This window comes from Tetrao urogallus, assembly GCF_951394365.1.
Source record: "Tetrao urogallus genome assembly, chromosome: 7".
NCBI lineage: Eukaryota > Metazoa > Chordata > Aves > Galliformes > Phasianidae > Tetrao > Tetrao urogallus.
Window position 1 is genome coordinate 10,168,497 of NC_136820.1, and position 23,977 is coordinate 10,192,473.

Genomic DNA, 23,977 nt, shown 5'->3' on the forward strand with positions numbered 1-23,977 from the left:
TTCAGTTTCAGAACAAGCAATTCAACTTTAACATTTCATTTAAGGAATACTTCATGCAAAAACTAATAAGTTCAAAGTCAGGCTTTTACTCATTTCCATGCATTTTTGGACAGCTGATTACCTGAGTGATATGAGGAAGGCAAGTACTATCTGACAGGAGTCTCTTCACTCTAGGCAAGGGCCTTATGATAGCATTGTCTTGATCCCTAAAAAATAAGTTGGTAGTGCATTAAGCAGACATGTCTTTACTCCCACAACAATGAACAACCTTATTAAGCCATAAGTATCAAGCTATTCAGATCAGATTCAGTGTCATTCAAGTTTTGTTTTTTTTTGTTTTTTTTTTTTTTAATAAATCAGACATTCTAAGCATAGTTTAATACTACACATCAAAGACACCTTATTTCCAAGTTAAATAAGAGCCTGTCAGTCAGAACAAGGCTCTGCTGCTGTGCATTAGGAATGTAAAAAGCTTGTGCATAGATTCTTGCAGTTGTTATCACAATATTAATAGTCTCATTTAGAAACCATTTAACCACAGGAATAGTTACTAATACTAGAAGGATCTTTAATACTGTTCATTAACATACTACTTGGGTTCTAAGAAAAGCTTGAGACAGAATTTGCATTTATATGTCTGCAGGAGAAAGTTAACCACTTCAGCTGACAATTAGTATTTACCTGCTGGGAAAATATCCACACATTGTGATGAGCATGTTGAGTATAAGGGTAGCAAGGTCAGTCTCATTCAACACAGCCTGGCCACTGGCAAGCAAGCACCACTTCAGCTGAGGAATGACTTGTAATGGTCGCCAGCCATCCATACCTTGAGCCCAGCAACGTGTTTTTGAAGTCAGCTTTCCGCTATCCCACAGCTCCTGCATCTGTTGCAAGAGAAGAGATGATTTAGTTGATTCATGCATTCAGAATGGCAGATTTTACCACAGTTCCATGAATTCTAACAGAACCAGTCAGTAAATATGAAGGAAATGTAGACAGATTAGTCACTGTAAAATTAGGGCGCAAAGGGACAGACAGTATTGCCAAAGGCATTTAAAGCTTTCATCTGCCATTGGGAAGAGTGACTGAGATGGCAGAGTGACTGCTATTTTAACAGAATGGATCGAGGCTTTTCTGGAAAATTTAGACATAGGAAGTTCATTGTATTTTTTTTATTCTCATTTAAAAACAAACAAACAAACCAAAAAGTCATCCACGTCCCTACTTCTCTTTCCACTCATCCAAACAGTCAGTTAGGAAAGAGACCTACAACTTTTAGGTTAGAAGAGCCAAGTCACTTGTAGTACACAGCTACTGCCGTACTGTGAAGAGAGTTCCAACCACAGAGAACTAAGATTTGCCCCTTAAAATGAACTAAAAATTTATGTAAAAGAAGCTGTAGGCTACAACAGACAATTGCTGTAACAACTCTTATATCAGCATTTGTTTCACAACTGGGCCTTTGGTCCCACATCATCTGTACCCTTAGCAGGCCTGGTTCTTGGCACAATGCCCCATCATCCAGATGGAAATTTCTTCCATCAGACTTGAGTTAGAAGCAGATAAATACCTCTTGGAAGCTGTAAGGACCACTCCTTTCTTTGTCAGCATTGCCAAAGTACCATTCTTTCTCACTCTCCCTCTTCATATCAGGTGCTGCCTCAATCACGTTGCTCTAGAAATCGGTAAGATCAGCTTCAGTGTAACTATCACATTCCCACAGGAAATTTAACAAAAACACTGATTTTTTTTAAGTGTGGTCCTTTTAGCAAAGCAATATATGAATAATAAGAAACAAAGGCTGCATACCTGCAGAGGTACTGTGGCTCTGCTTGTGTGAAGATGTGCTAGAGTGAGCAGATCCACAAGGATTCTAATTCCATTTGAATCCATAAGGTCCTTCACATTTTTCTGTTGATGGATGAACTGAGTTAACAAAACCATTCTCTAGATAAGAATTGTTACAAGTACTGAACAGTTTTATCCAAGAATCTATTGGAGAAAAGTTAAAGCATTAGCTAAAATGCCCAGGATGTTATGACCACCAGAATACCTACACATTTCCTTCAACTTTCTCACCAATAAACCACAGTTACCATAACCCAGAATATACAGCTTTAAAGCCTGCTTTGAGATCTGATTTTTTTCTTAAAGTTAAACCTGAATGACTACTTCAGACCATTTTATACAGCTGAAAGACCCATGAACTGTTAACTGTACAGGTGTACCTTACCTTATTAAGGATCAACTTGTTGAGAAACAGTATCAGTCTATCCCGCTCAAGCCTATCAGTGCACTATTGCAGCAGAAGAGAACAAATCAGTGTTTAATAGTATATGAGAAGTTACCTTCAAGAATCAATACAGTTGTGCCCACAAAGACCCATTTACTTTTTTCCTGCCCCAAATAATACCACTGATTATTAAATGCATTATTTACGCACAGCTTTCTGCTACTGAAATTGAGAAGTCCTGTTCCTATCTACCATCATCTTTTTTTGCTCTAACAAGAATCAAGGCAAAATATGAGACTGGTTCAGTTTCACTTAAAACAACCATATCTGAAACCCAAACTGATGTGAGCAAAACCCCCCCCTTCTTCAGATTACACAGAGATGTATTTTTGAAAGTTGTATGTGTTGTCAAACATGATTCAGCAAACACACTGAATGGCCAAAGCAGTTACCATTAAAATGCAATGCATAGCATGTGTCCATCTAAGGCTAACATTTCATTAAGTCTGAGGTTGTTGCCATTATTCTTAAAGTCAGCATTTCCAAATACGACCTGGAACAAGGTCATCCTCTTAGAAGCTTTGTTTCCTGTGCTCACTTCAAATTTCACAGCAACTTGTAGAATCTCAACACATGCTGGACTAGCTATACATTAACTACTGTTTCACACTGTTTTCCATAACTCTTACCCGTTCTAACATCCCAACAATATACTTAGTATCTGAAAACGGTCCTATTTCTTCATGACATCTTCCATAAACAATGGCCAACGCTTGCAGACATAGGCATTTCATATTTACTTTTGGGGTAAGCAAGAAGCGATGGTAGAGCTCATTGAAGAATTCATACCTATGAAAGAGAAGAGGTTTTAGTAAAGAAAAACAGACTCCAGAGTAAGATAAGGTTTTTAGTAATAACTCACGATTTTTTGATTGCTCCACTCTCTTCAGTTTCATCTTCTTCCAGTAACAATCTCAAATAATAATCCCCTATTTTTATTTCCTCAGAAAGGCACTCATATTTTACCTATAACATAAAACAGGTTACTCAGTGAACCAAAAAAAAAAAAAAAAAGCTTACTGTTTTTACTTGCATGTGCATTAATGCATTTCCTATAATCTGAGAAAGATTAAAATCCTTTGCAAATTTGTGGTTTAAGTATACATCTAAAAATAAAAACCTTAATTAAGCTCAACTGTTGTTCCCCTGAACAAATGAAGTACCTGATGTTACTGAAATTCCAGCTTCCAGTCTTTAACTAACTTGCATTTAACATCAGTATTTTTAGTAACTTGGATAACATGATATATTCAATGAGTCAAGCTTTAATAAGCAGTTACTGCACTGCAAGATATTTTATTCAATGTTACTACAAGTATGAAACACCAGCATCACTTAATTGCTAGCAATACTTGATATTATACTAGGTAATTAAAGTCTAGATGCATCAGTATACACACAGAGAAACTGAGGTAAAATTGCATAATGAGAACCATCATTAACTTTAGGACAACTATATTACATTTTAACCATATGCCTTGCTGTTTAATGGTTTAAGCATTTGGCAAGCACCTAATTCATAGCTAACTATCTACCACAAGCCACTCATCGCAGTAGTTGTTCCTATCTACCATTTACAGACAACTTTTTGTGGCCCCATAACAGTGATCTACAGATTAAGTGATGGGACACAATATGATGAGGTCTCAGTAACAAGCAACCTTCCAGAGCAACCTCAGACCACAGCCCCCTTTGCAAAGTGACCTGTTCTACAGCTGGCAGAGTAGCCTCTGTCATCACTGCGTGATCTAACTGAAATACTGAAAAGCATGGTCTGAAAGTCTTGATTTAAACAGCAAGCAGAGAGCAGCTGTTTTAAGACCGCAGTGCAGGATTCCCCATCAAGTCAGTCTCAAAATATCCTGGGTTGTAACTGCAAGAATGCTAAGCAATACATTCCAGTAGCACAAGCCACAGAAGGAGCACAAAGTGTGTATAGAAACTCTGTTTTAAAGCTTCAAATCTGAGCTTTTGATTCTGCCCCAGTTAGCACCTCTGCAAGTGCAGCGACTGGAGTTGAGATAGAAGATACTGCTGTGCCTGCTTCTGACCCATAACTGAAGGAAGCAATACAAACCCAAATTTAGCTACTTGGTCTGGTGTGATGGGGATAAGTGCAGTACCTAAAGTAGTTCTTCCACTTTGATGACTATTCTAACAGATCTGACACTCATATGACATCTGAGAATTTCTCAAAAGCAGTAGTTTTACTTATTTTGCTCCTGCTCAAATTTTAACATGAAAGTTGTACTGTGACAACGTTGGTATTGACAGTATCTATGAATACCTTATAGTTGAATTCAAGTGCAATTGTGTTCACTCTGTTACATGTTACATGCACAGATCTGTACGTACCAAAATAGTACTTACACAAAAGCAGAGTAGAGGAAATGTTTATTAGCATGTTACTGGAAAACATCTGACAAGCACTTTTGAGAAAGCTAAATTAGGATTATATCAATCCCTTAACAGGAGCTTACAGTGCTGTTCTGACTTCAAGTACTGCTATTTCTAGAATGTGAAAAATCTTCAATCTGTAATCTACTGAGCAACATGGTTTTAACCACATAACCACTTCATGGTTTGACAGATCAGTACTTTATTTCCACTGTATCTCTTGCGCTCCTAGGGTAATTAAGAGTAGAAACTTGCAAGCAAGAAGTGGCTCACAGAACTACCCAAAACAAGTCTCATGAACACTCAAAACTAAGTATGACAACAAGTGTGGCAACAGCATCATACTAACTTGCCTTTGTTTCTCTTACGCAAGTATAATTTATCTTTAAAGTGTTTAGCAAGACTGAAACCTCTTCAGCCTGACAGCAGACAATACAACCCATCCATAGCCTCAAATTCTGACAGTTTATTCTATAACCCCAGAAGAATTGTAGCTTGCTGTCAGGGACTTTCAACACAACATGTACTCAGGCAGCTAGAAACAAAAAAAATGACAATTTAATTAGCCATATTTTACAATGCAAGTTCTCCAACAGAGTCATTTACCTCAAACTCCTGATGGTTCCACGAGATAACACTAGCACTACCAAGTTCTCTGTCAATATTAAATGCTCTCATTTCAGACTCAAGAGTATCTCTCAGTTCTTCCCGTGTTTTGAAGTTCCAAATCAAGTTTGATCTAGCATGATCCTGAAGAAATCTAGGAAAGAAATTACAAAGTTAAAACTCCTCAAACATCATCCGAAAGGCCGACAAGAATCAGCTAGCAAGACAGAGAAGGTTAGCATTACTGAATCTTAATTAGAAGGCACTGAGTAGCAGTCTCTAGTTTATTAGAAGAATTACAGTCACTTGCTTTTATACTGTTTTTATTGTCATGGACATCTAAAGCACATTATTTATTTCCTCTCTTTTGGCTCAGTTATCTGCATGCAGCTGATGAACTGGGTATTTGCAAGCTGTTCACTGTATATCAGGAAGGGCTAGAAATGAACAACCACCCAAAGGAGCAAAAAAGCACACAGCTTGTGCACATTTTGAACAAGAAGAGTAGTTTATGCAGGAGAAAAAGCTGATATCTCAGATGTCACAAGACAGTCAGAAGATGCTGTTCAGTGACAGTTTAAAAGAAAAGCTTGGATCTAGAGACTGGCTGAGAGCATTACTTGAATACACAATCAGGAGCATGTTGAATCCTCCTTTTATGGAGTATTTATTTAGAGACAGAGCACATAATTTGATGTTTTGAAACATTAAGCATCAAACACTTAAGTCTGTTGAACAGTCAGGCTTTACTAATCCATTTCACAACACTCCCAGCCAAAGAAAAGTGATGTTCACTTTTTTTTTTCCCCAGATGGAGGCCCCTTCCTTTTAAACTTTGACAGCTGTAAGAACTCATAGATAAGCAAGTTATATTTATAACTTGTGACACTATTTAAAGTCCAATATACAAATATTTTCTCCCCATCAGCCTTAAGTTCATTTTTATTCAAGTTAATAGCTTATCAATGAGCGTACAAGTTGATGCATCAACATACTACAATATTAGCATATTGTAATGTTACTTTGCTTCAGCCTTCAGCATCATGGAGACCTGCACCTGTAGCTCGTTGACCCCTTTTTGATTCATGGAGTAATAAAAGACATAGCTTGAAAATATTAGAGAAGCTTTCAGATTTCCCTTCCCCATACCTATCTTACAATTTCGTTTCTGTTATTAAGCACATACACCATTTCAAGGCAGGCAACAATTGGAAGCAATCCAGAAGCACTCAGTAGATATTAAAAATATACATCCAGATAAAAAGTTGAATCAGACTCCCACCACATTAATTTCAGTATTTTACCTGTAGTAAAAGAGATCCCAGTTTGCTTCTATTTTTATTCTTTGCCGTCGTTTCCTTAATATCACTGGCTTTTGAATAATATTCTGCAAAAAAGCCAAATTTAAGAAATTAACAGAGTTCACATTTTGCCTTTAAAATAAATAAGCTGGTGTTTTTATTCCTTCTAAAGCTGTACTTTAAGTTAAGCCTCATTAATAAGCTCTCTTTCCAGTACGTAACAGACTTTAACAAGTGTTATTTACACCATGCTAAATCATGCTAGAGAAACTTTCAGCTGTTTCACAAGTCAGTTGTTTAAAAACAAGTTCTCTTTCACTGAGAAAAGCTTAGCTCCCACCACCAAAGCAGTCTCAGGGCTAGCAAGATTACCAGCATAAGTCAGTATGCTTAACATACTGACCACTTAATATAACCATGCAAGACAACAGTACTGTTAATGCTGAGCTAAACAGGCAAGCAAAGCTTTGAAAACTGCTTCAAAAAAAAAAATAATAATAATAATGATAATAATAATAATAAATAATAATCCATGACCAGCAGTTCCAAATCTGACTTCTGGAAAAAACGCCAGAAGACTACATAGTTCTTGAAAGAAAGTAATTAAGGAAAGTCACATAAATACATCTCAAACTTGACTTGGCTGCTGAAAGGTTCCCCAGGTTGCTCAAGCATTAAATCAATGTTATGTACTACATGCAAACAAGGGTCTGAGCAACATAATTCACACGCATGGCTGAGATGCATAGACTCACCATATTATTTCTGTCCTGATTTTAATGCCAAGTTGGAAGAAAAGAAAAAAGGAACGTTTAACAAGTCACAACCATTGAACCAATTCAAGGTGGTAATAACAAACTTGCTACTACCCTTTCAAAGCTACAGTTGCATGTATGTAAAATTCAATAGCTCAGAATCCTGGACTGAAAAGCAATCAATCACTTAAGCTCAGTATACAGACAAGGTGCTTAAAGATGTTTGCTGAGACTAATACTGCAAAACATCCTGAAGTGCAATTCATCTTTACATTGCCATTTTCCACTTTTTCCATTCATGCTTTGCTTTGATCCTAGTTCAACATTATTCTGCAGAGTATCTATCAAAATTCTGCACCTCATCACACATCAAGCTTTAGCAACATTTTGCAAAGTTAAGGATTTCCCACGTTCAAGCTTAGTGTTGCAACAGATGAAGTATGAAGACTGATGTGATCAATACTTCACACTCCCTGCTCTTTCCATCCTTCCTTATAAGGAAGGAATAGTAGATTGCTTCAATTTCCAGAATGCACAAAAACAAGTTTAGTCACGAGACTAAAGAAAGGTAAAGGGAAACACCTCATGATTCAAAGTCTGTCACACAGAACACAAAAACAGAATAAGAGAAAAAGGAAACTTCCTACTTAATTATTGTTTCAGATCAAAGCAACCATATACCACTGCAATGTTAAACTTAGTTTTATACATAATCTTGTGTAATTTAAGCACTGAAATACTTGACTTGCTGTGCAACTTTGTCAATCTTCAGTGAAGTTCAACTGATAAAGAATTTGTATTGTTGGAATGCAATACAAGGCAGTATTAAGCTTCAAGTAGGTCCCACCACATACAAAGCACATCATTTCAGAAGTAAACAGCTGTTTGGCTATATTTGGAAGAATATATAGATGTTTTTGCTATGTTTCAAATAATTTCCTATTCTCCTGTATAATTAAAAATGGAAGAGATGCACATAAGCTGCACTGCAGTTTGGTAAGATGCACTGAAACAAGAATAAGTTAAAGCTTAATCTATATCCCAAATGCATTTGTTGACTACACTCTTCTGAGAACTCATTTCTAACAAAAGATGAAGACAAGTAAGAGTCAGAATGTAGTAAACAGAAACAGAAGAATGAAGTTTCTCCTGTGTCCACATGTCTATTACTAGAAGTTTTGCTATCATTTCACGGAGATGGTGATGTTCCTCCCTATGCTTAGTAAAGTTGCTGTAAGAGAGAGCGTTAAGTATTTTTACCTCTTTTTGAGCTATTCCCATTCTATCTCTCCAGTGCATCAAGACTAAATCCACTTTCTCTTTGGCAAATTTTTCAACTTCTTTAGCAGCTTTTCCAGCCAGTCTCTGCCACTCTGGCACTTTATTAAACTTGCCATATTGATCCTGCAGAATAAATACCATTAGTTAATAAACTTGCAGCTGCACATAACATGTTAGATGCAAATCAGTGCAATATTTAAATTTCTGCATTAAAAAACAAAATCACTAGGACTACACATCTGAATGGAAGGTAAGGCAGGTGCATTTACTTACAGTTGCTATTTTTAAGTTATCTCTAACATGCATCCTATCAGCATCTTTTTCAGGAACAGGATCAGTACTGTCAAGGTATGCCAGCAAACCTGGTGGCTAAAAATATTTAAAACCAGTGTGAACACAGCTGCAACTGAAGGAAATGAAAAACATTACAGTAGGCAACAAAATGCTTTCTTTAAAATAGAAAACTTCGAAACAGGATGAATATTCTGTCTAAACCAAGTATGTAAAGTTGAAGCAGCTTTTGGTTTGTATTAGTGAAATGCTACCATCCTCAACAGACAAGTAATTAAGCTTAGGTACAAAAGAGCTCTTTTGCCTATAACCCATTGCTTAAGAGAGAGCTTGTTGAAGCTGAGGACTGCAGAAAGAAATGAGGAGATCCTACAGTAGTACTGAGGCAGGTGAACACTGAGAAGGACCCATGGCATGACCTCTCATATGGACACATGACATGAGAGACAATTTTCTCATTTGACTAAGCTTTCTGGAAGTCAGTGACTAAGAAAAAGGACAGCCCACTTTGCCAAAGATAGAAATTAAAAATTTCTATCAGTTATTCTAAGCATCATTTCTCCAGATTTAATAATTCCTTACAACACTACTTGATAAACTAGTTTCACTGAAGCAACTTAAAGAACTTCTCTGAAAAGCTGCAAGAGTGAAACAACACAGGAAGTATCAGCCAATATGTAAATGTAGCAGAGTTATGAGCAACCAAAGCTAGAAAGGCCTGAAAGCATAAGCAGAACTGTTGCATTTAACCCTTATAAGCACTAAGCACTAGGGACCACTGTTTACCACATCACCCACATTTTTGTTCTTTCAATTAAGAAAGTCAGACACTACTGTGTTGAACATTATTATTATTATTATTGTTATTTTTAAGAGTGGCTGGAGAGTAACATAAGAATTTGTGTATTTTCTACAAGCCATCAGTATCCTTCAAATAGATGCCAGACTGCTGGTCTTGCTGGCTGCAAATCCCTCCCCTGATGGAAAAGCAGATGTTTTAACTATAGCATATCTCAAATTTCCTAGTACTGCAGCAGATTTCACTCTTACTCTGTCTATATTCCATTTTTACTTACCAAAATACGTTTCAGCAGGTTCATAGCAGTTTTGTTCTCAGCTGTCCAGAGGCCAACCAAATGTCTACTTAGCTGCCTGAAAAAAGTCATTGAGAGGAAAAAATCCTGCAAGTTAGTATTTTATATAGCTTTATAAACTACAGAAATCTATATCCTTACCATGCTGGTGAAATGAAGATGAGCAAGAGGTTTGTGGTCTTAAGTGCGTAAGAGCACAAAGCAATATATTGTTCCAATTCAAGTATATGCTCAGCATGCTTTGATGTGTTGGCTTTAAGAAATTCTAGTGAAATTAGTGGAACAGTAGCAGCACATGCTTTTTGATCTAGTCCTAAAAGAACACTTGAGCAATAGAGCAGAAACTAAATGCCTAATTTAGGTGTAAGTTTATCCAGTTGATCTTAAGTTACAGTTAGATTTAAGTTCTTAGCTGCTCTAGTTGAAGTCCTTAATACCAGTTATTGGCTAGGATAGCCTCCTCTGGAAGCCTGCCTTCTATGCCAACTGACACTTTCTGCCAATGTTTGTCAACGATGGTTCTAATGAGTTAAACTAAAGCATTACTTAAAATCAAGTTGTAACTCCAAACAGAACTCATAATGATGGAGGGTTTCGTGCTATCTCTCTTCTGAAAGAGAGCGGCAACAAGTTTCACTGGTTACTGCACTGCTTCAGCAACTTCTAGTGCTTCATTAAGGTGCATATCTTCTATAGTCTTATATTAGGAGTGATAATTCAGTCGATTCCCCCATTCTGATCTGCGTGCCCTCAGACCTGCTCTTAGCAACTTCTACTCATTGCTGAATTTATGGAACAATTTCTGCTGAGGCAACTTCTCTCAGACAGGATGGCTGATACTAACTGCATGCAAGGTGCCTGAGGTATGCATACTAGGATTTATGCAGTTGTCTAACAAAGCTGAGCCTTTTTGCAAGTTCAAAATATTCAACTCACTTTTTCTTTCTCTGAATATTCTCAAGAAAAGCAAAACAAAATAAAACTGGAGCTTTTCATGAACAACCTGAGTCCCAATTTGGCAAAGAAACAAAATCATCATTTTGGCTGCAGTCTCAGGTCAAGTTTGCTCTAATTAAACATTCCATCTGCTGAAGAAAATATCATTCTAAAGGATTGCAAGAATTCTTTCCTGAGCTCCCAATGTATCCATGTGAGCTAGGCCATTACTTAAGACTTTAAACATGATATATCAAGTGAGACTGACATACCTATTAGTAAGCATCCTCTGATCTGTGCTTATTGTAAACATAGCAGTGTGCAAGTGACGAGGTAAGGCACCTTCACTGAGAGCAAGATCTTGCATTTTGGTAGCAATCTCTTTGTCTCCTTCCTTTGGAAACAGGGCAAGATGATTACTAGAGAAAGAATCTTAGTTAAGCTGTTTTTATCTTAGTCTACAGTTCCAAGACCTTCTTGACCATCAGCTATGTCAACTAATACCTAAATGCCTGAAGCTACATTACAGTGTGCTTTAACTACAAGTTTTCAACAGCAAAAGATCAGAGTTGGAGTAGAGTCAAGGACCGGATGACTGGTAGTTCTAGCTATGAGGACAGTAACTGGGTAAGTGAAGATGTGTAAGACAGCTCCTATGATAGATCAGTTATACATTTATAATTACCACCCTCACGCTACAATTGCAAGTCAGGATTAAAAATAAATAAATAAATGACAGCCACAAGTAATTACTGCTTGAATTTGGTTGATAGGAACTATTCCTAATAATGGCTTGGGCTTTCTGCTTTAGACAACCACATGGATAAAAGCCACTCATCCAAAATATGTTGGCTGCAATGAATAACTGATTCATTGTTCCATTTTTACTTGGCCATGCCCCTCTTTAGTTCAAACGACAAGAGTTGCTGAGAACAGTATAACCACATTTAGCTAACACTATCTGGTGTATCAGTGGAAACTTGCAGGTTTACAACATCTCTATTTCAAGTGTTCATTCACTTCCATTCCAAGAAACTACTAGATGCAATTCAGATGCATAAGCTGTTGTGACACAATGAGGCTCTAACTTAAGACCTGAGCGCTGAGAGTCAGATAGCAAGGTCACAATACAACAACCATGAGCACGCCTCCAGAACTATGGACTTGGCCCATGCATCATGATATAGCTCTGGTATGGAAGCTATCCAAGTCAAATCCTTCATTAAAGCAAGAAAAAGAACAGAGGCTGACATAACTAACTTTCTCTGGAACACTGCTGCCTGCAAATTCCAGTTTCCCATTCCATCTGGCCATTTATTTAAAAAAAACAAACAAACAAACCCAAATATGGCTTATTCTCCCTAAGATACCCTCTTTAACATGCAGGACAAGTCTAGTGGTTCTAAGGTATGTGATTGAGCTACATACAATATTAACAGCCAAACCTTGACTGCAGTATGAAAACATGCAAGGCACTACCTAGTGTCCCAACCTGCATGCCTTCTAAACTCTCAAGTGCAAAATAAACCAAGTTGCTATATCAAAACACCCAGAATTAAGGTAGTTCTCTCCTTTAACCTCCCCTCAAAACAATGGAGAAGCTAATGTAACATTAACATCAGGTATTGTTGAGACAACATTGAGATTGCACTTCTGAAATAAGCAATGCGTATTCAGTATCCAAATAACACTATTGAATCTCACCTCTATTATTGCCTTCATGACCAAACCTGCTCCTTTCACAATTGCCATGGAAGGGTGCTACAACAGAAAGTTGAAAAACAATTACTGCAAAATTCAAAGACCAGATTATCCATGTGATTCAGTCTCCTTAACTCATCCACATAGATCCTCTTAACTCCAGCTCTGGGCAAAAATTAATCGTAGTTTTGTGAAAGTTAGCCCTAGGAAGAGTTCCAGTCCTACACCTTTAAACAAGATTCTGTTGGACTGATTGATAAACAAGATTCTGTTGGTCATCAGTTGGACTTCTACTGAAGAAGCTAATTCTTCTAACTCTTACTCAAGAGAAACAAAGTTGACAGGAAGAAGATCTAGCTTACTATCCAACTCATATTTTAAGGTGTTTCCAGAAACACACCTCAGATAACTCTATTTTGCAATGATTTAGCACATCATTCACTATAGAATAACTCCCTCACGTGAACATCTGAAGATAAAGCAACAAACAGAAAAATTTAAGGTGGATAAAGTTTAAGCACATTAATGAGCTGAGCAGTAGACAGACTTGTCTTTCAGTAGAGCCAGAAAAAAAAAAAATCATACTAATTTCTTACTCTAATGACATTAGAATTCATATTTACTTACTAATTAATGTCAGTAGAGCAAAAACAGTTAATATTTACTAATTGATGTGTCCAATAATACATACTTGGCATTACAAGCAGTTAACAATAGGGTTTCCTCTTTAAGAAATTGAGAGAAAAATCTGCATTTTAAGTAGTAGCAGGACTGAAGTTGTTCTTATTTCAGACAGCAGAATAATAATTCCCAAGTCTCACCTGAAAGAGCTTAAATAGTGTTCTTCCATTAGTTGCCACCATTTCCAACAACATGTCAAACTGCTGCCCTTCAGTAGTCTCGCTATATGGAGCACATAGGGCAAATGTCAGGAAGTCCAGAAGTGAACTAATTACTAGAGCACCTGTCCCATGATCCTGGAATTAGCAGAAAAACACTGCCATATTACTCAGAGTAATGACAAAGTATTGACTCCTACAACATAACAAAGATTCAGAATCCCATATATGAGTGTATTGCAAATTACTTTTTCTAAGCTTTAAGTCAGTAAGTACCAGTTAATGCTACCATCTTAGTTAAATGAAGCACCCGGCCTTTCATATTAAACACACTTTTTTTTTTTTTTTTTTTTGCTTTATATGACATTCCCCAGATTCTTCAGTACAGACAGCTACATTTCTACCCTGCTCAGACCCAAACAGGTTTAATTTAACACTGAAACTATTCCATGGTTTCTGCATTTAATCCTGGGTACCTGGACACTGAAAGATACAGCCAAGCATGATTGTTTCCACAGCAATTAGGAAAAACACTTGAAGCTATTGGTTTCAAAACCTGACTTACCACATGGGAATTAAATTTCTCTAGCAGGTTTTCTAGAAATTTCTTTGAAAAGAGAAGGGAAGCTTTGTTCAGCTGTTCCTGCCTCAAGTCATAGTCATCATGCATGGGCTATAGAAAAAAAAAAAAAAAAAAGATTGACAAAACATCATCATTTCAACCCCAAATTATTAACAGCCATAGTGCAGAAGCCACACACGTATTACTGCAGGTCCAAGCATACTGAGAAAATATTATCTCAAGTTACTTTATGTCTGAGCACACTTCCAGCTGAGCTGCAGTCCCTATTTCTACAGCTTTTAGCTTGAAATCACATATTACAAAGTGAAAGATATTACAACTTAATACTTACACACATAAGAGCACAGAGCATGTCAATAGAAGCATGGGTTACTCCATCATTGTTCCTTTTGAGGGCCTTCACAACCTTCATTCCTAATCGTTCTCTAAACCTTTTGAAAGAGCAAAAAAAAGCAAAAACTATCGAGATCAGATAGGAGTGTTTCTAAGTTGAAAGTCCAGTCACGGACCAGAAGCAGCCTGTTCACACAGCATTTGGCAAACCAAAACCCTGATGTTTATAGAAATTTTGCATTGCTTGGTAGGGGCACATTAACATTAGACTTCACTCTTGACAATATGCAGTGCAATCACAAAAACCAGTTATATTTGTATAGCATTAATGCAAGACACTTCACACAAAAAATATCACATTTTTTTTAAAGGTCTCAGACTCTGTATGTTACTCTTCATGTCATTCAGTGGCCCCATTAGTCTGAAATCAGAAAGTGTTCTGAAGAATTTCATTTTCAGAAGAACACTAAACATTTTTTTCTGTTTCCTTATGCTAGCCAACTAAGACAAACCCTGAGAAGCCTATACTTATTACTGCAGGAGCACAGCTCAACTTATAAAATAAAGTTGAACTGAAGAAGATAGTAATAACATCAACATTGTTCCTTATGCTTGAAGTATCTACTTCAAGGACAGATGAAGGTGCATTGTAGAAGTATTTTGTCTAGGAAAAAAAAATTTAAAAAAAAAAATCACTGAATGGTATTTGACCCTTAAGGGAGAGTATTTAGGAATGAAATACCAGCTTGACAAACTAGTGACCACTTAGGGTTCTTAATTTACATGAAAGCCCAATAACAGCCTTAAAGTACTGGGAATGATGATATGCACAAAGTTTCAGTCTTTCAGAAGGAGCCTTATGTCAAATTCTCACGTTTTAACATCAGACAAAAAAAAGCTCAAAGAACAATACCACCACCACCACCCCCACAACTGTTTTCACCACTGCTTCCAAGCATAAGAGACTTCTCACTTACTTTGGAAGTTGAGTAAAGGCAAGGAAGCCCGCTTTTGAAGCCACCAGTCTTCTTACTGCTTGGAATTGGCTTTCAAGCTCTGCATTAGATGCTGCAGTATCTCCTTCTTGTGAGAGCAGTGCTGTTATAGCATTATTAATGAGTTTCTCCTTGTTTTCTGAGAATAGACCCTAGGTAAGGAGTAGGAATTATTAATATACTTATGCATTAACAACATCTTAAGAGGAAGGGCAGAGGATTTGTTCTTACATCCTGTGTAACTGCATGTAGTACTCCACTGTAGGAAATGTTAGCATTGAATCTGAATACAGCATCTGCAAAGTTACCATCTGGAAGAAGATAAAAATGTAAGTATGCAGCATCTGACTGCGCATCTGGATGGTTAAAAGAGCATTATAAAACAACATAATAAGCTTCAGCTTACTTGGAGGAGCAGCCAAAAACCTCAGATGAAGGCTCTCTACTTCTTCATCTACAGGCATACTGAGTAATCCCCAGCGTTGGCCTTTTTGTGTGGAGGTCATTTTCACACAGACATCCCTATTACCAGAAGCTCTCACTCCATCCAGCAAACTAGCTAGGAGGGAATCTCTGGGTTGGGAAAAAGACATGCCAGAAGTTAGATCAAAGTAGTGGTGCTAAAAGAAAGATGGTCAAAACAGAAATCAAGAAGAAAATGAACAGTAGCATTACATGGATAATCTATCAATAGCATTGCTAACACCTACACCTCTGGAAGAAGTCTAACTTTCTAATGTACATTTCCCCACTGTAAGAACAGAACTGTCTTATATCAATTACAGACAACTGCAGTCTTTCACTAAAGGGATCAACTCTAGATTATCTGTGAATGTGTTACATGCACTGAATTTGATTCTTCCTTCTCCTTTCAACAAAATCTCACTTAGCAGGATTACACTGCATTACAACTGCAACTCAGTCCACACTCAGGACTAATATTCTCTTGGTTATTTCAAGTAGAATCAACTAAATCTGCGTCGAGCCTTTGAGCTGTCTTCTTTACAGTTCTCATATTACTCTCTACTTCAATAACGCTTTATTTTCACTTACTTTCCAGCCTAACCTAGAACAACAAGCACAGAACAATACTGTTTACAAGAAACAACCTTCTTTTCTTTTTAAACTCTTGAACACCCTTACATCATCATTTGAAAACTTTCAGCAGATTTACTTGAAGTTCAGATGAATGTAAAGGGGAGAGATTTGGATTCTGTAACAAATCCTGATTTATGAGTGGTAGATCACGAGGATAACAAAACATTAACACCTTCCAGGGTCAGTTTGTGGAGGCTGAAACTCCAGAACATTACAGTGACAAACACCTGAACTCATAATCCATTGGAATTCCAGATACCTTTCTGTTGAAGAGTATTTCCGAATTTGTCCTTTGATAAATTCAATGGTAAAAAGCTGGGGATTTTCACAGTCACACACTATTGCAAACACCTAGAAAAACAAATCATATTCATAGTTATGTTATTTTTATAATCTGTAAATACCTTATACACATTATTCAAATCGTACTGTTAGAGCTTCAACATGAAAGAGTGTTACTATAGAAGGTTTACTCTTACCTCACCCAAAGGTTTCAAAGTCACAATGTTATAGGTAGCTGGATCCCGTTCAACTAAGCAAGCTTCTGTAAGAGCTAGTACTCTTTTCACAGGTTCCTTAAGAAAAAGGATATATTAGGATAGAATTCATAGCACTTCAGAGAAACTAAGTTAGGTAAGTGTGATACCCTTACCAAGTGTCTAGGTGTTATTTTCTGGACAACAAACTCTGCTAAAGACGTTATAGATTCATCATTGCTGTATTTTCCAAAGCGAAGATTCAAGTATTGCTCAAATTCTAAGGATTCTTTCCTTATCCGCAGAGAGATGCCTATGAAGTTGCCAGCATGCTCTATTGCACTTTTGATTATTTCCTCCCTTTGCTCAGATGCGAACAGGTGCTGCAAGTTTTGACAAGAAACAGGTAAAATGTGTGGCACACCACAAGAAATCACAGTTCTGAACATAATCCTTCATTATATATGTGCTTAACAGTGGAAAAGCTTCCCAGCAGCTGGGCAAGCTAGGGTAGCCTTTGTTAGGTGTATAAAGAGAAAAGGTATTTATTACAAAAGATATCAACGATTAGGTTTAAATTTCCTTCTCAAAAAAAATTAAACATATATTTCTAAAGGCTATTATATATATAAAATGTATAATCCTAAGTGATATCCTCCCACATACTAGCATTAAAGTAAGTGTCTACGCAATCTTTTTTCCACTCTTGGCAACAGGCTGGGAAAAGTGAGGAGCCAGAAGGAACCTCAGTGTGGCAGCCTTGTGAGCTATCTCTGTAGGGCCACTATCCGATCTTGCTGGGTTGGTTCTAGAGGATGTCACATTCCTAGTTTTATGCCACAGAAAAGCATGCTGCAGTACAAGAACAGGGAAACCCTGATCTAGAAAAGATGTTCATCCACTGTAGTGACTGAAGTAGTGGTATTTAAGTTAGCAATCACAAATTTCTGGAGGTCAATTTAAGCTGCTAGTGACATAGTATTTAGAAACATTTTTAAAAATTTTAAAACAATATTGCAATGCAACAGGCATTTCCCAAGCAAAGTTACTGAAATATCACCTAAAAAAATAACTGAAATAAGACCTAAATAAGCAGCAGCATCAATGACCAATCTATTCCTGAATACTTGCATCAATTAGTTAGATTAGCAGTGCTGCCTGCCACTTCCACACCTTTGTGAACTGTCAGCAAATCCCACATAGACAGAGCATTTATGTTCACTACCCATACACCAGTATTATTTTACACTCCAGTTTTCACATGCAATTAGCAAAAGCCCCACATGCTGTTCTCAAATGCTTTGATTTCTCAGTCCTGTGGAAAAAAATATTTAAAACCTGTCAGCAAACCATGAGGATCCACAGCCACATCCCACAGGTGCACATACTTTGTTCAAACTGAAGCCTCACTATTGAATATGCAGATAGAAACATCCTAATACAATACCAAGATGTTGTTTCAGTACTTACCAATCTACTAAATCCTCCATAGAGGATACAGAAGCCTCCTTGATAGCCAGCAATATCAACAAAGCCTTCTATGTTTCTGTAGTCATAGGAGCACAGGACTTTATTTGTTGCAGGATCAATTTGGTCAATACCTCCAGGAGTCACTTCCAGAATCACAGACTTCCTTGTATCACTCCAGTGGTGTTTGTAACAGTTGTACCTCTGCAGTGAGAGCTACTTTTAGGCATTTCCACAAACACACCTTTACTACATAGCAGTAATTTTTCAATCTATTAAGTAGTGTGGGAGTAAAGTTCAAAAAAATTATATAACTTCCCTCACTGCTCTTATCTATAATGATAACACTGAATTAAGGGAAGGTAGCTACCTACTGGCAAGGAAATCACAACAGTCCAAGTTTAAGCAACACATTTTGAAGAGAAAACAGCAATCCTAAGAACTTTGTCTTGCTGTAGAAAGCAGTATAGCGACAGACTACATGCATCTGTGGATAGGTAAGAAATTACTTATCACACAAGATGCTGTTCAGCCAATGACATTCACTGTATGTACCACAGTGAGGCTAGGACTAAGGGAAGAGAACTCAAAATACTGTGCCATTCAAAGGATTCTCACTGCTATTGAGAAAAAGCAGAACTGGCTCAAAGCGAGACTTGAGATCCAAATTTACAAGAGCTATTTAAAGTAGCACACATAGCACAGACATAACTTCCAACAACAATGCAGGAACCTTTAAATCATTCCATTAAAGAGCATGTGAACCAGACAAGCAAGATACTTTACCCGTCCTGTGATTTTTCCTTCTGAGAAGTCTGTCCTGAATCTCTGTTTAAAAAAAAAAAAAAAAAAAAAAAAAGCCACAAATGAATGCAAATATTGTAGTTGATCTATCCAGGAAGTCTAAATTTAAACTGGCACACCTGACGTGTCATTTTAAGTGATATTAACTAAGCCTCCTTAAAGCTTCACTATTTCAGTGCAGTTTAACATATCCAGTATTTGTAGCTTTACTTGCTACCTGTGCTACACTAGCTGCTGCAACAGGCACTAGATTGAGAACATCAACGTAACAGCTCAAAAGACAACTGGCTTCTCAACTTTTTACATAAGGAAAGAAAACACAGTAAACCACCAGTAAACCACCACAGACTGTAACGATAATCAAGGAATTACTACTTGTTTGAAGAAAGATAACTTACCAGTGCCTCTGTTAGGAGTTCTGTTCTGTGCTCGGTGGAAAACTTCAGAGTTTCAGACTTTTTTCCACTCCCTTTGCGAAAAGTTAGACTAAATTCTGTTCCTTGTCCTTTTCCAACAGGAGAAATATTACAGATATCTCCATAAGGCCACTAGACAATTGAAAGTTAATTAGGTTAAAACTACTAATTTTAAAACTACATCTCCACTTACAACTCCTTAATACCTGTAATTACCGAATGAGTTGCTGTAATGAGACAATAGCTGGCATACAAGGTGACAGTTTTAGCTTGAGCTTTCTATTTAATACTTACTAAAGTAAGTGAACGCCCTGAGTCCCTTCAGGGACACAGCCTTACAGTAATAAAACTTATCCCAGTTCATTTCTAACAGCATATCCAAAAGCAAACTATCGTTTCCTGGCTATTAAGTTGCCTAATAGCACAAAAAAAGAAACCACTGGATATTTTTAGAGCTAGCGAAGGCAACACCAGTTTTTGTTTCTGCTGCAGCTCTCTTCTGTTTCCACTCAGATCCCACCAGACAGTAGCTTCCGAAGACAGAATGCCACTATGCACACTGGATGGTGTATAGAAGTCAGAAAGCAATTCTAAATAACCATGTTCAAAAGGAACAGTTACCTGATTTGTAACTTCTAGAGTGTTTGGATTGTATGTGGTGATGGCGTGAGTTCCAACTGAAAAGACTCTCTTATACCTAAAATAAGAAAGAATATGTTGTTCTTCCAAAAATCAAATACAAGTCCTGCTGAACTGCAGAATTAACTTAATGTGCTGCATACAAGCCGTTGTTAGGAAATGGATAAAATACCCCTTGAGCACTGACAGGTATGGAGGGGTTGGGGGAGCAGTGTCTGTCAGCCCTCTGAAAGCTTCTGTGTGGAGCTGTCTCAGACCGAAGTTGTAATATGAAATCATCCAATTTGCACACCTGGTCACAACACTGTAACAAGTCTAAGTGCTACTAAGCCAAACCTAGTTTTCTTCACTTCAAGGAAAGCTAAAATTACTATATCCAGAATGATTCACATCGCAGCAGCTTAAGTTCAATATGTGGCTAGTCATTTTACACCTATTTCACAGGCACATTAAATACTGACATCCATAATGTATAAAAACAGCTGTAGCAAGGTCACTGGGCCTATTTCAGACACATCAAAACCAAGAGGCACCAAATAAAGACAAGCATTTTCAATACATAAGTGTGAAAGTGAAGCTTTACCATGGTTTCATTTCTTAGACATGATCTACACAGCATATCCTGAAACAACACTACATAAGGAGACTACTTAAATTTCTGAAATAGTTTTGCAACGTAAGTAACCAGAATTTGAAACATATGATTATTACTGATGCCTTACACTTCATACAAAGCTCTAGTTCTAGAGTAATTCTGCCTGGAATTAGCCCCATCCAGAAAGTCAAGTCAAACCTGACCCAAGCCAGTTAAATCCACGGTTCTCTTGACTAAAGAAACAGGACCTGAACATTGATATCTTTTTTTGTTTTAATCTGAACGAAGTAAGAATACCTTGGCTGGTTGTCCTTGTTAAAATCCAGAGTAGCAATTTAACTTTTTGATAAATCAAGGCTTGGCAGAAACAGGTAAGAGATTAACTGAATAGCTAACTAGATTTATTAGAAAAGCTCACATGATTTTCCATACAGTTGAATTTTCCTTATTTAATATGTTACTACATCATTTAAGAAGCAGGTCAAGAGAAGTGGCAATGAACATCTGAAAGTATTACTCTTGAAGTTACTATGGCTGCTAATAATTCCACTATATTCAGTCTGCCAATGAATGCTCCAGTTCTTGGAATACAAAGAAAATCTTTTGAACTGTTCCTTCTTCTCTTGTTGCACAATTTAGGTAAGTACTCTTTTATGTTTTGCAAATAAAACTTGTTCATGCTGTTCTTAAGAATTTATCACAAGCAGTAGAACACTGTTTAACATTTTATTCACTCATTTAATATATTAAATACAAGTTTCTGCTGCAACATAACAAGCAGCAAGTATCTACCAAATAATCCTATCCTTTTTATTACAAGAAAAGGTGAAGTGACAGTGAGTTTTCAACATAAATCTGTTCTAGATTTAGTTTTAGGTTCTATAAAAGTTGATCATTTATGACAACAATACCAAAGTTCAAGATCATCCTACTGTGACTTCAAATGCTTGCAACACAAAGGAGCAGGCACTTCAATGGAAGGTGATGGGCAAGAGATGTAATTTGAGCACTGTATTTTACTTCCACCAAATGGTTCAATTTGTTTGCATCCTAAACTTGAAGGCACGCACAGGAACTTCAAGGGAAAGATCAGATTTTCTATTGTGTAAAAGAAAGATTAAGAGAGAAACTAATTTTATCTTTATTTATTTTAAGCTAATCCCAACATAATACTTTATTGTTACTAACAGAGACAGCTTAGTCCCTCATGCTCACAGAAATCCAGATGTGTAGATCTTAATTCAGGTAAGCTTTGATTTAAACAAATACTTATCTTATTAGAATTGCGATATTTCAAATCACACTCAAGAATCCGTCCTGATAGAAGAAAGCTTTCGCCCTCAGAGGCAGTTGCTCAGTTCACTGTGCACTCTGAACTAACCAGAGGGTAGCTTTTGATGATCAAAGGACAGGGAACTCTCCAATTAGATAATTAAGCAGTTTCATGATTCTTCAAAGCACAACTGAGAAAGGTCTGCATCTGCCACACCGCAATCCCATCTTGCACCCCAGTACTCCCAGTGTTCAATAGTGAGAAATCAGGAAGCATGATAATTAGAAGCCACGTGCTGATCTTGCCTGCAATAGTTAATGCGCTCCATTGCGGCTGGCATGGTGCTGTGTTCTGGATTTAGGACTGAATAATGTTGATAGCTGATCAGTGCTTACACTGAGTCAAGGACTGCTCTGTTTCTCATGCTGTCCTATCAGCAGGTGTGCAGGACACACAAGTTGCTGAGAGGAGACACAGCCAGGACAGCTGACCCAATTTGGTCGAAGGCATATTCCATACCATGTGGTGTCACGCTCAAAAATAAAACTGAAGGAGCTGGCAGGTGGCTGCCAGTGTTTGGAGACCAGTTAGGCGTTGGTCAGCTGGTGGTAAGCAACTGCACTGCACGTCACTATTTCTTTTTTTCCTTCCCCTTTCTTATTAAATTGTCTTCATCTCAAGTGATGAGTTCTTGCACTTAATTTTTTCGATTCTCTCCCCTACTCCACTGGGAGGAGCGAGCGAATGGCTGCGTGGTGCTTAACTGCCCGCTGAGTTAAACCACGAGTCAAAATAAGTCAGTTCCCACTTACCGTCCAAGCAGATTCAGGCCCCAGTGTTCAGTTTTATAATTAGAACAAAACAAAACTTGTTCTCCTGAGGTGCAGACAACTCACCCTTTCTGCTCTGGTGATGTTTAGGTAGCAAGCAAAAAATCTCAACAGTTCACAAAGCTGTTGTGCACATGAGAAGGACAGTGGACAACATTACCAAGGAAATCCCTGCACAGCTTCAAAAAGTATGTTTAACAGCTGACTTCAAACAATATAACAGATATGAGAACTTAAAGGATAATTTTATTTAGAAGTCCCTTAACTTTTGAAGAGAAGCACTGCTGAAGATTCATTTTTTAAATCTAAGAGACTTCCATCAAGTATAAGTGTGTATTTGAGGATGTCCATTGCTAGAAATAATCTCAGTAGTTTAACAGATAATCTATTACACAACATGTTAAGTATTACACCAAAGCATGGGAACATGTACAAAGGTATGCTGAAACACGATGTTTAAAACTCAAATTAATTCTAGTGAAGACACAGTCAGTTCAAAGACTACGCAGGAGGAGCCTTTAGTTCAGTTTTCACACGTGAATACAAAAACTATCTAGGTAACTCCAGCTATGGCAAGAAGAAATGTCACGTGTAACATTAAAAAAAACCCAAACACTTTAAACTACTTACTTCCCCCTCCATGAATGTTTTGTTGTGTAGAAGCAAGCAAGATCTCTGTTTTCTCTAATTATATTCATTTTGTGCCAAAACCTAGGAATAAGAGAAACATCATGATTTTCATTTACAGCTGAAGTTCACTAATCATTAACATGCTTTAAGACATTCAATTCGCTGCTCTGTCAATTCCGCATAAAGATACCTGAATGTTTATGTTTAGCAAACAATACATGGGTTAAGTGCTTGATGAGTTGAACACGAATCATTTATTTCCCAGTTTTATTATATCAGTTACTCTTTAAGAACACTAGAGCACAGCCATTTGCTCCCCATTACTTGCCACATTATCACAATCA

The 23,977-nt window shown here is 37.2% G+C and overlaps 1 protein-coding gene across 1 annotated transcript in view; it reads right to left on the reverse strand.

Annotated features, from left to right (window-relative positions):
• The window catches only part of DNAJC13 (DnaJ heat shock protein family (Hsp40) member C13), a gene marked incomplete at both ends in the record, with an annotated part of 44,149 nt that extends 20,448 nt beyond the window's left edge, over positions 1 to 23,701 (reverse strand). Inside the window, 29 exons of the mRNA XM_079538077.1 lie at positions 122 to 206; positions 682 to 884; positions 1,571 to 1,675; positions 1,810 to 1,911; positions 2,234 to 2,296; positions 2,923 to 3,082; positions 3,156 to 3,259; positions 5,297 to 5,450; positions 6,601 to 6,683; positions 7,353 to 7,367; positions 8,613 to 8,756; positions 8,907 to 9,002; positions 10,001 to 10,076; positions 11,227 to 11,348; positions 12,659 to 12,715; positions 13,477 to 13,632; positions 14,060 to 14,167; positions 14,409 to 14,508; positions 15,388 to 15,557; positions 15,637 to 15,716; positions 15,812 to 15,978; positions 16,763 to 16,854; positions 16,983 to 17,078; positions 17,156 to 17,362; positions 18,450 to 18,650; positions 19,233 to 19,274; positions 19,649 to 19,798; positions 20,288 to 20,363; positions 23,634 to 23,701. Of these exons, the coding sequence (XP_079394203.1) occupies positions 122 to 206; positions 682 to 884; positions 1,571 to 1,675; positions 1,810 to 1,911; positions 2,234 to 2,296; positions 2,923 to 3,082; positions 3,156 to 3,259; positions 5,297 to 5,450; positions 6,601 to 6,683; positions 7,353 to 7,367; positions 8,613 to 8,756; positions 8,907 to 9,002; positions 10,001 to 10,076; positions 11,227 to 11,348; positions 12,659 to 12,715; positions 13,477 to 13,632; positions 14,060 to 14,167; positions 14,409 to 14,508; positions 15,388 to 15,557; positions 15,637 to 15,716; positions 15,812 to 15,978; positions 16,763 to 16,854; positions 16,983 to 17,078; positions 17,156 to 17,362; positions 18,450 to 18,650; positions 19,233 to 19,274; positions 19,649 to 19,798; positions 20,288 to 20,363; positions 23,634 to 23,701 (3,282 nt within the window). The remainder of the gene's footprint in view (positions 1 to 121; positions 207 to 681; positions 885 to 1,570; positions 1,676 to 1,809; positions 1,912 to 2,233; positions 2,297 to 2,922; positions 3,083 to 3,155; positions 3,260 to 5,296; positions 5,451 to 6,600; positions 6,684 to 7,352; positions 7,368 to 8,612; positions 8,757 to 8,906; positions 9,003 to 10,000; positions 10,077 to 11,226; positions 11,349 to 12,658; positions 12,716 to 13,476; positions 13,633 to 14,059; positions 14,168 to 14,408; positions 14,509 to 15,387; positions 15,558 to 15,636; positions 15,717 to 15,811; positions 15,979 to 16,762; positions 16,855 to 16,982; positions 17,079 to 17,155; positions 17,363 to 18,449; positions 18,651 to 19,232; positions 19,275 to 19,648; positions 19,799 to 20,287; positions 20,364 to 23,633) is intronic.
• Between the last annotated feature and the right edge of the window lie 276 nt (positions 23,702 to 23,977).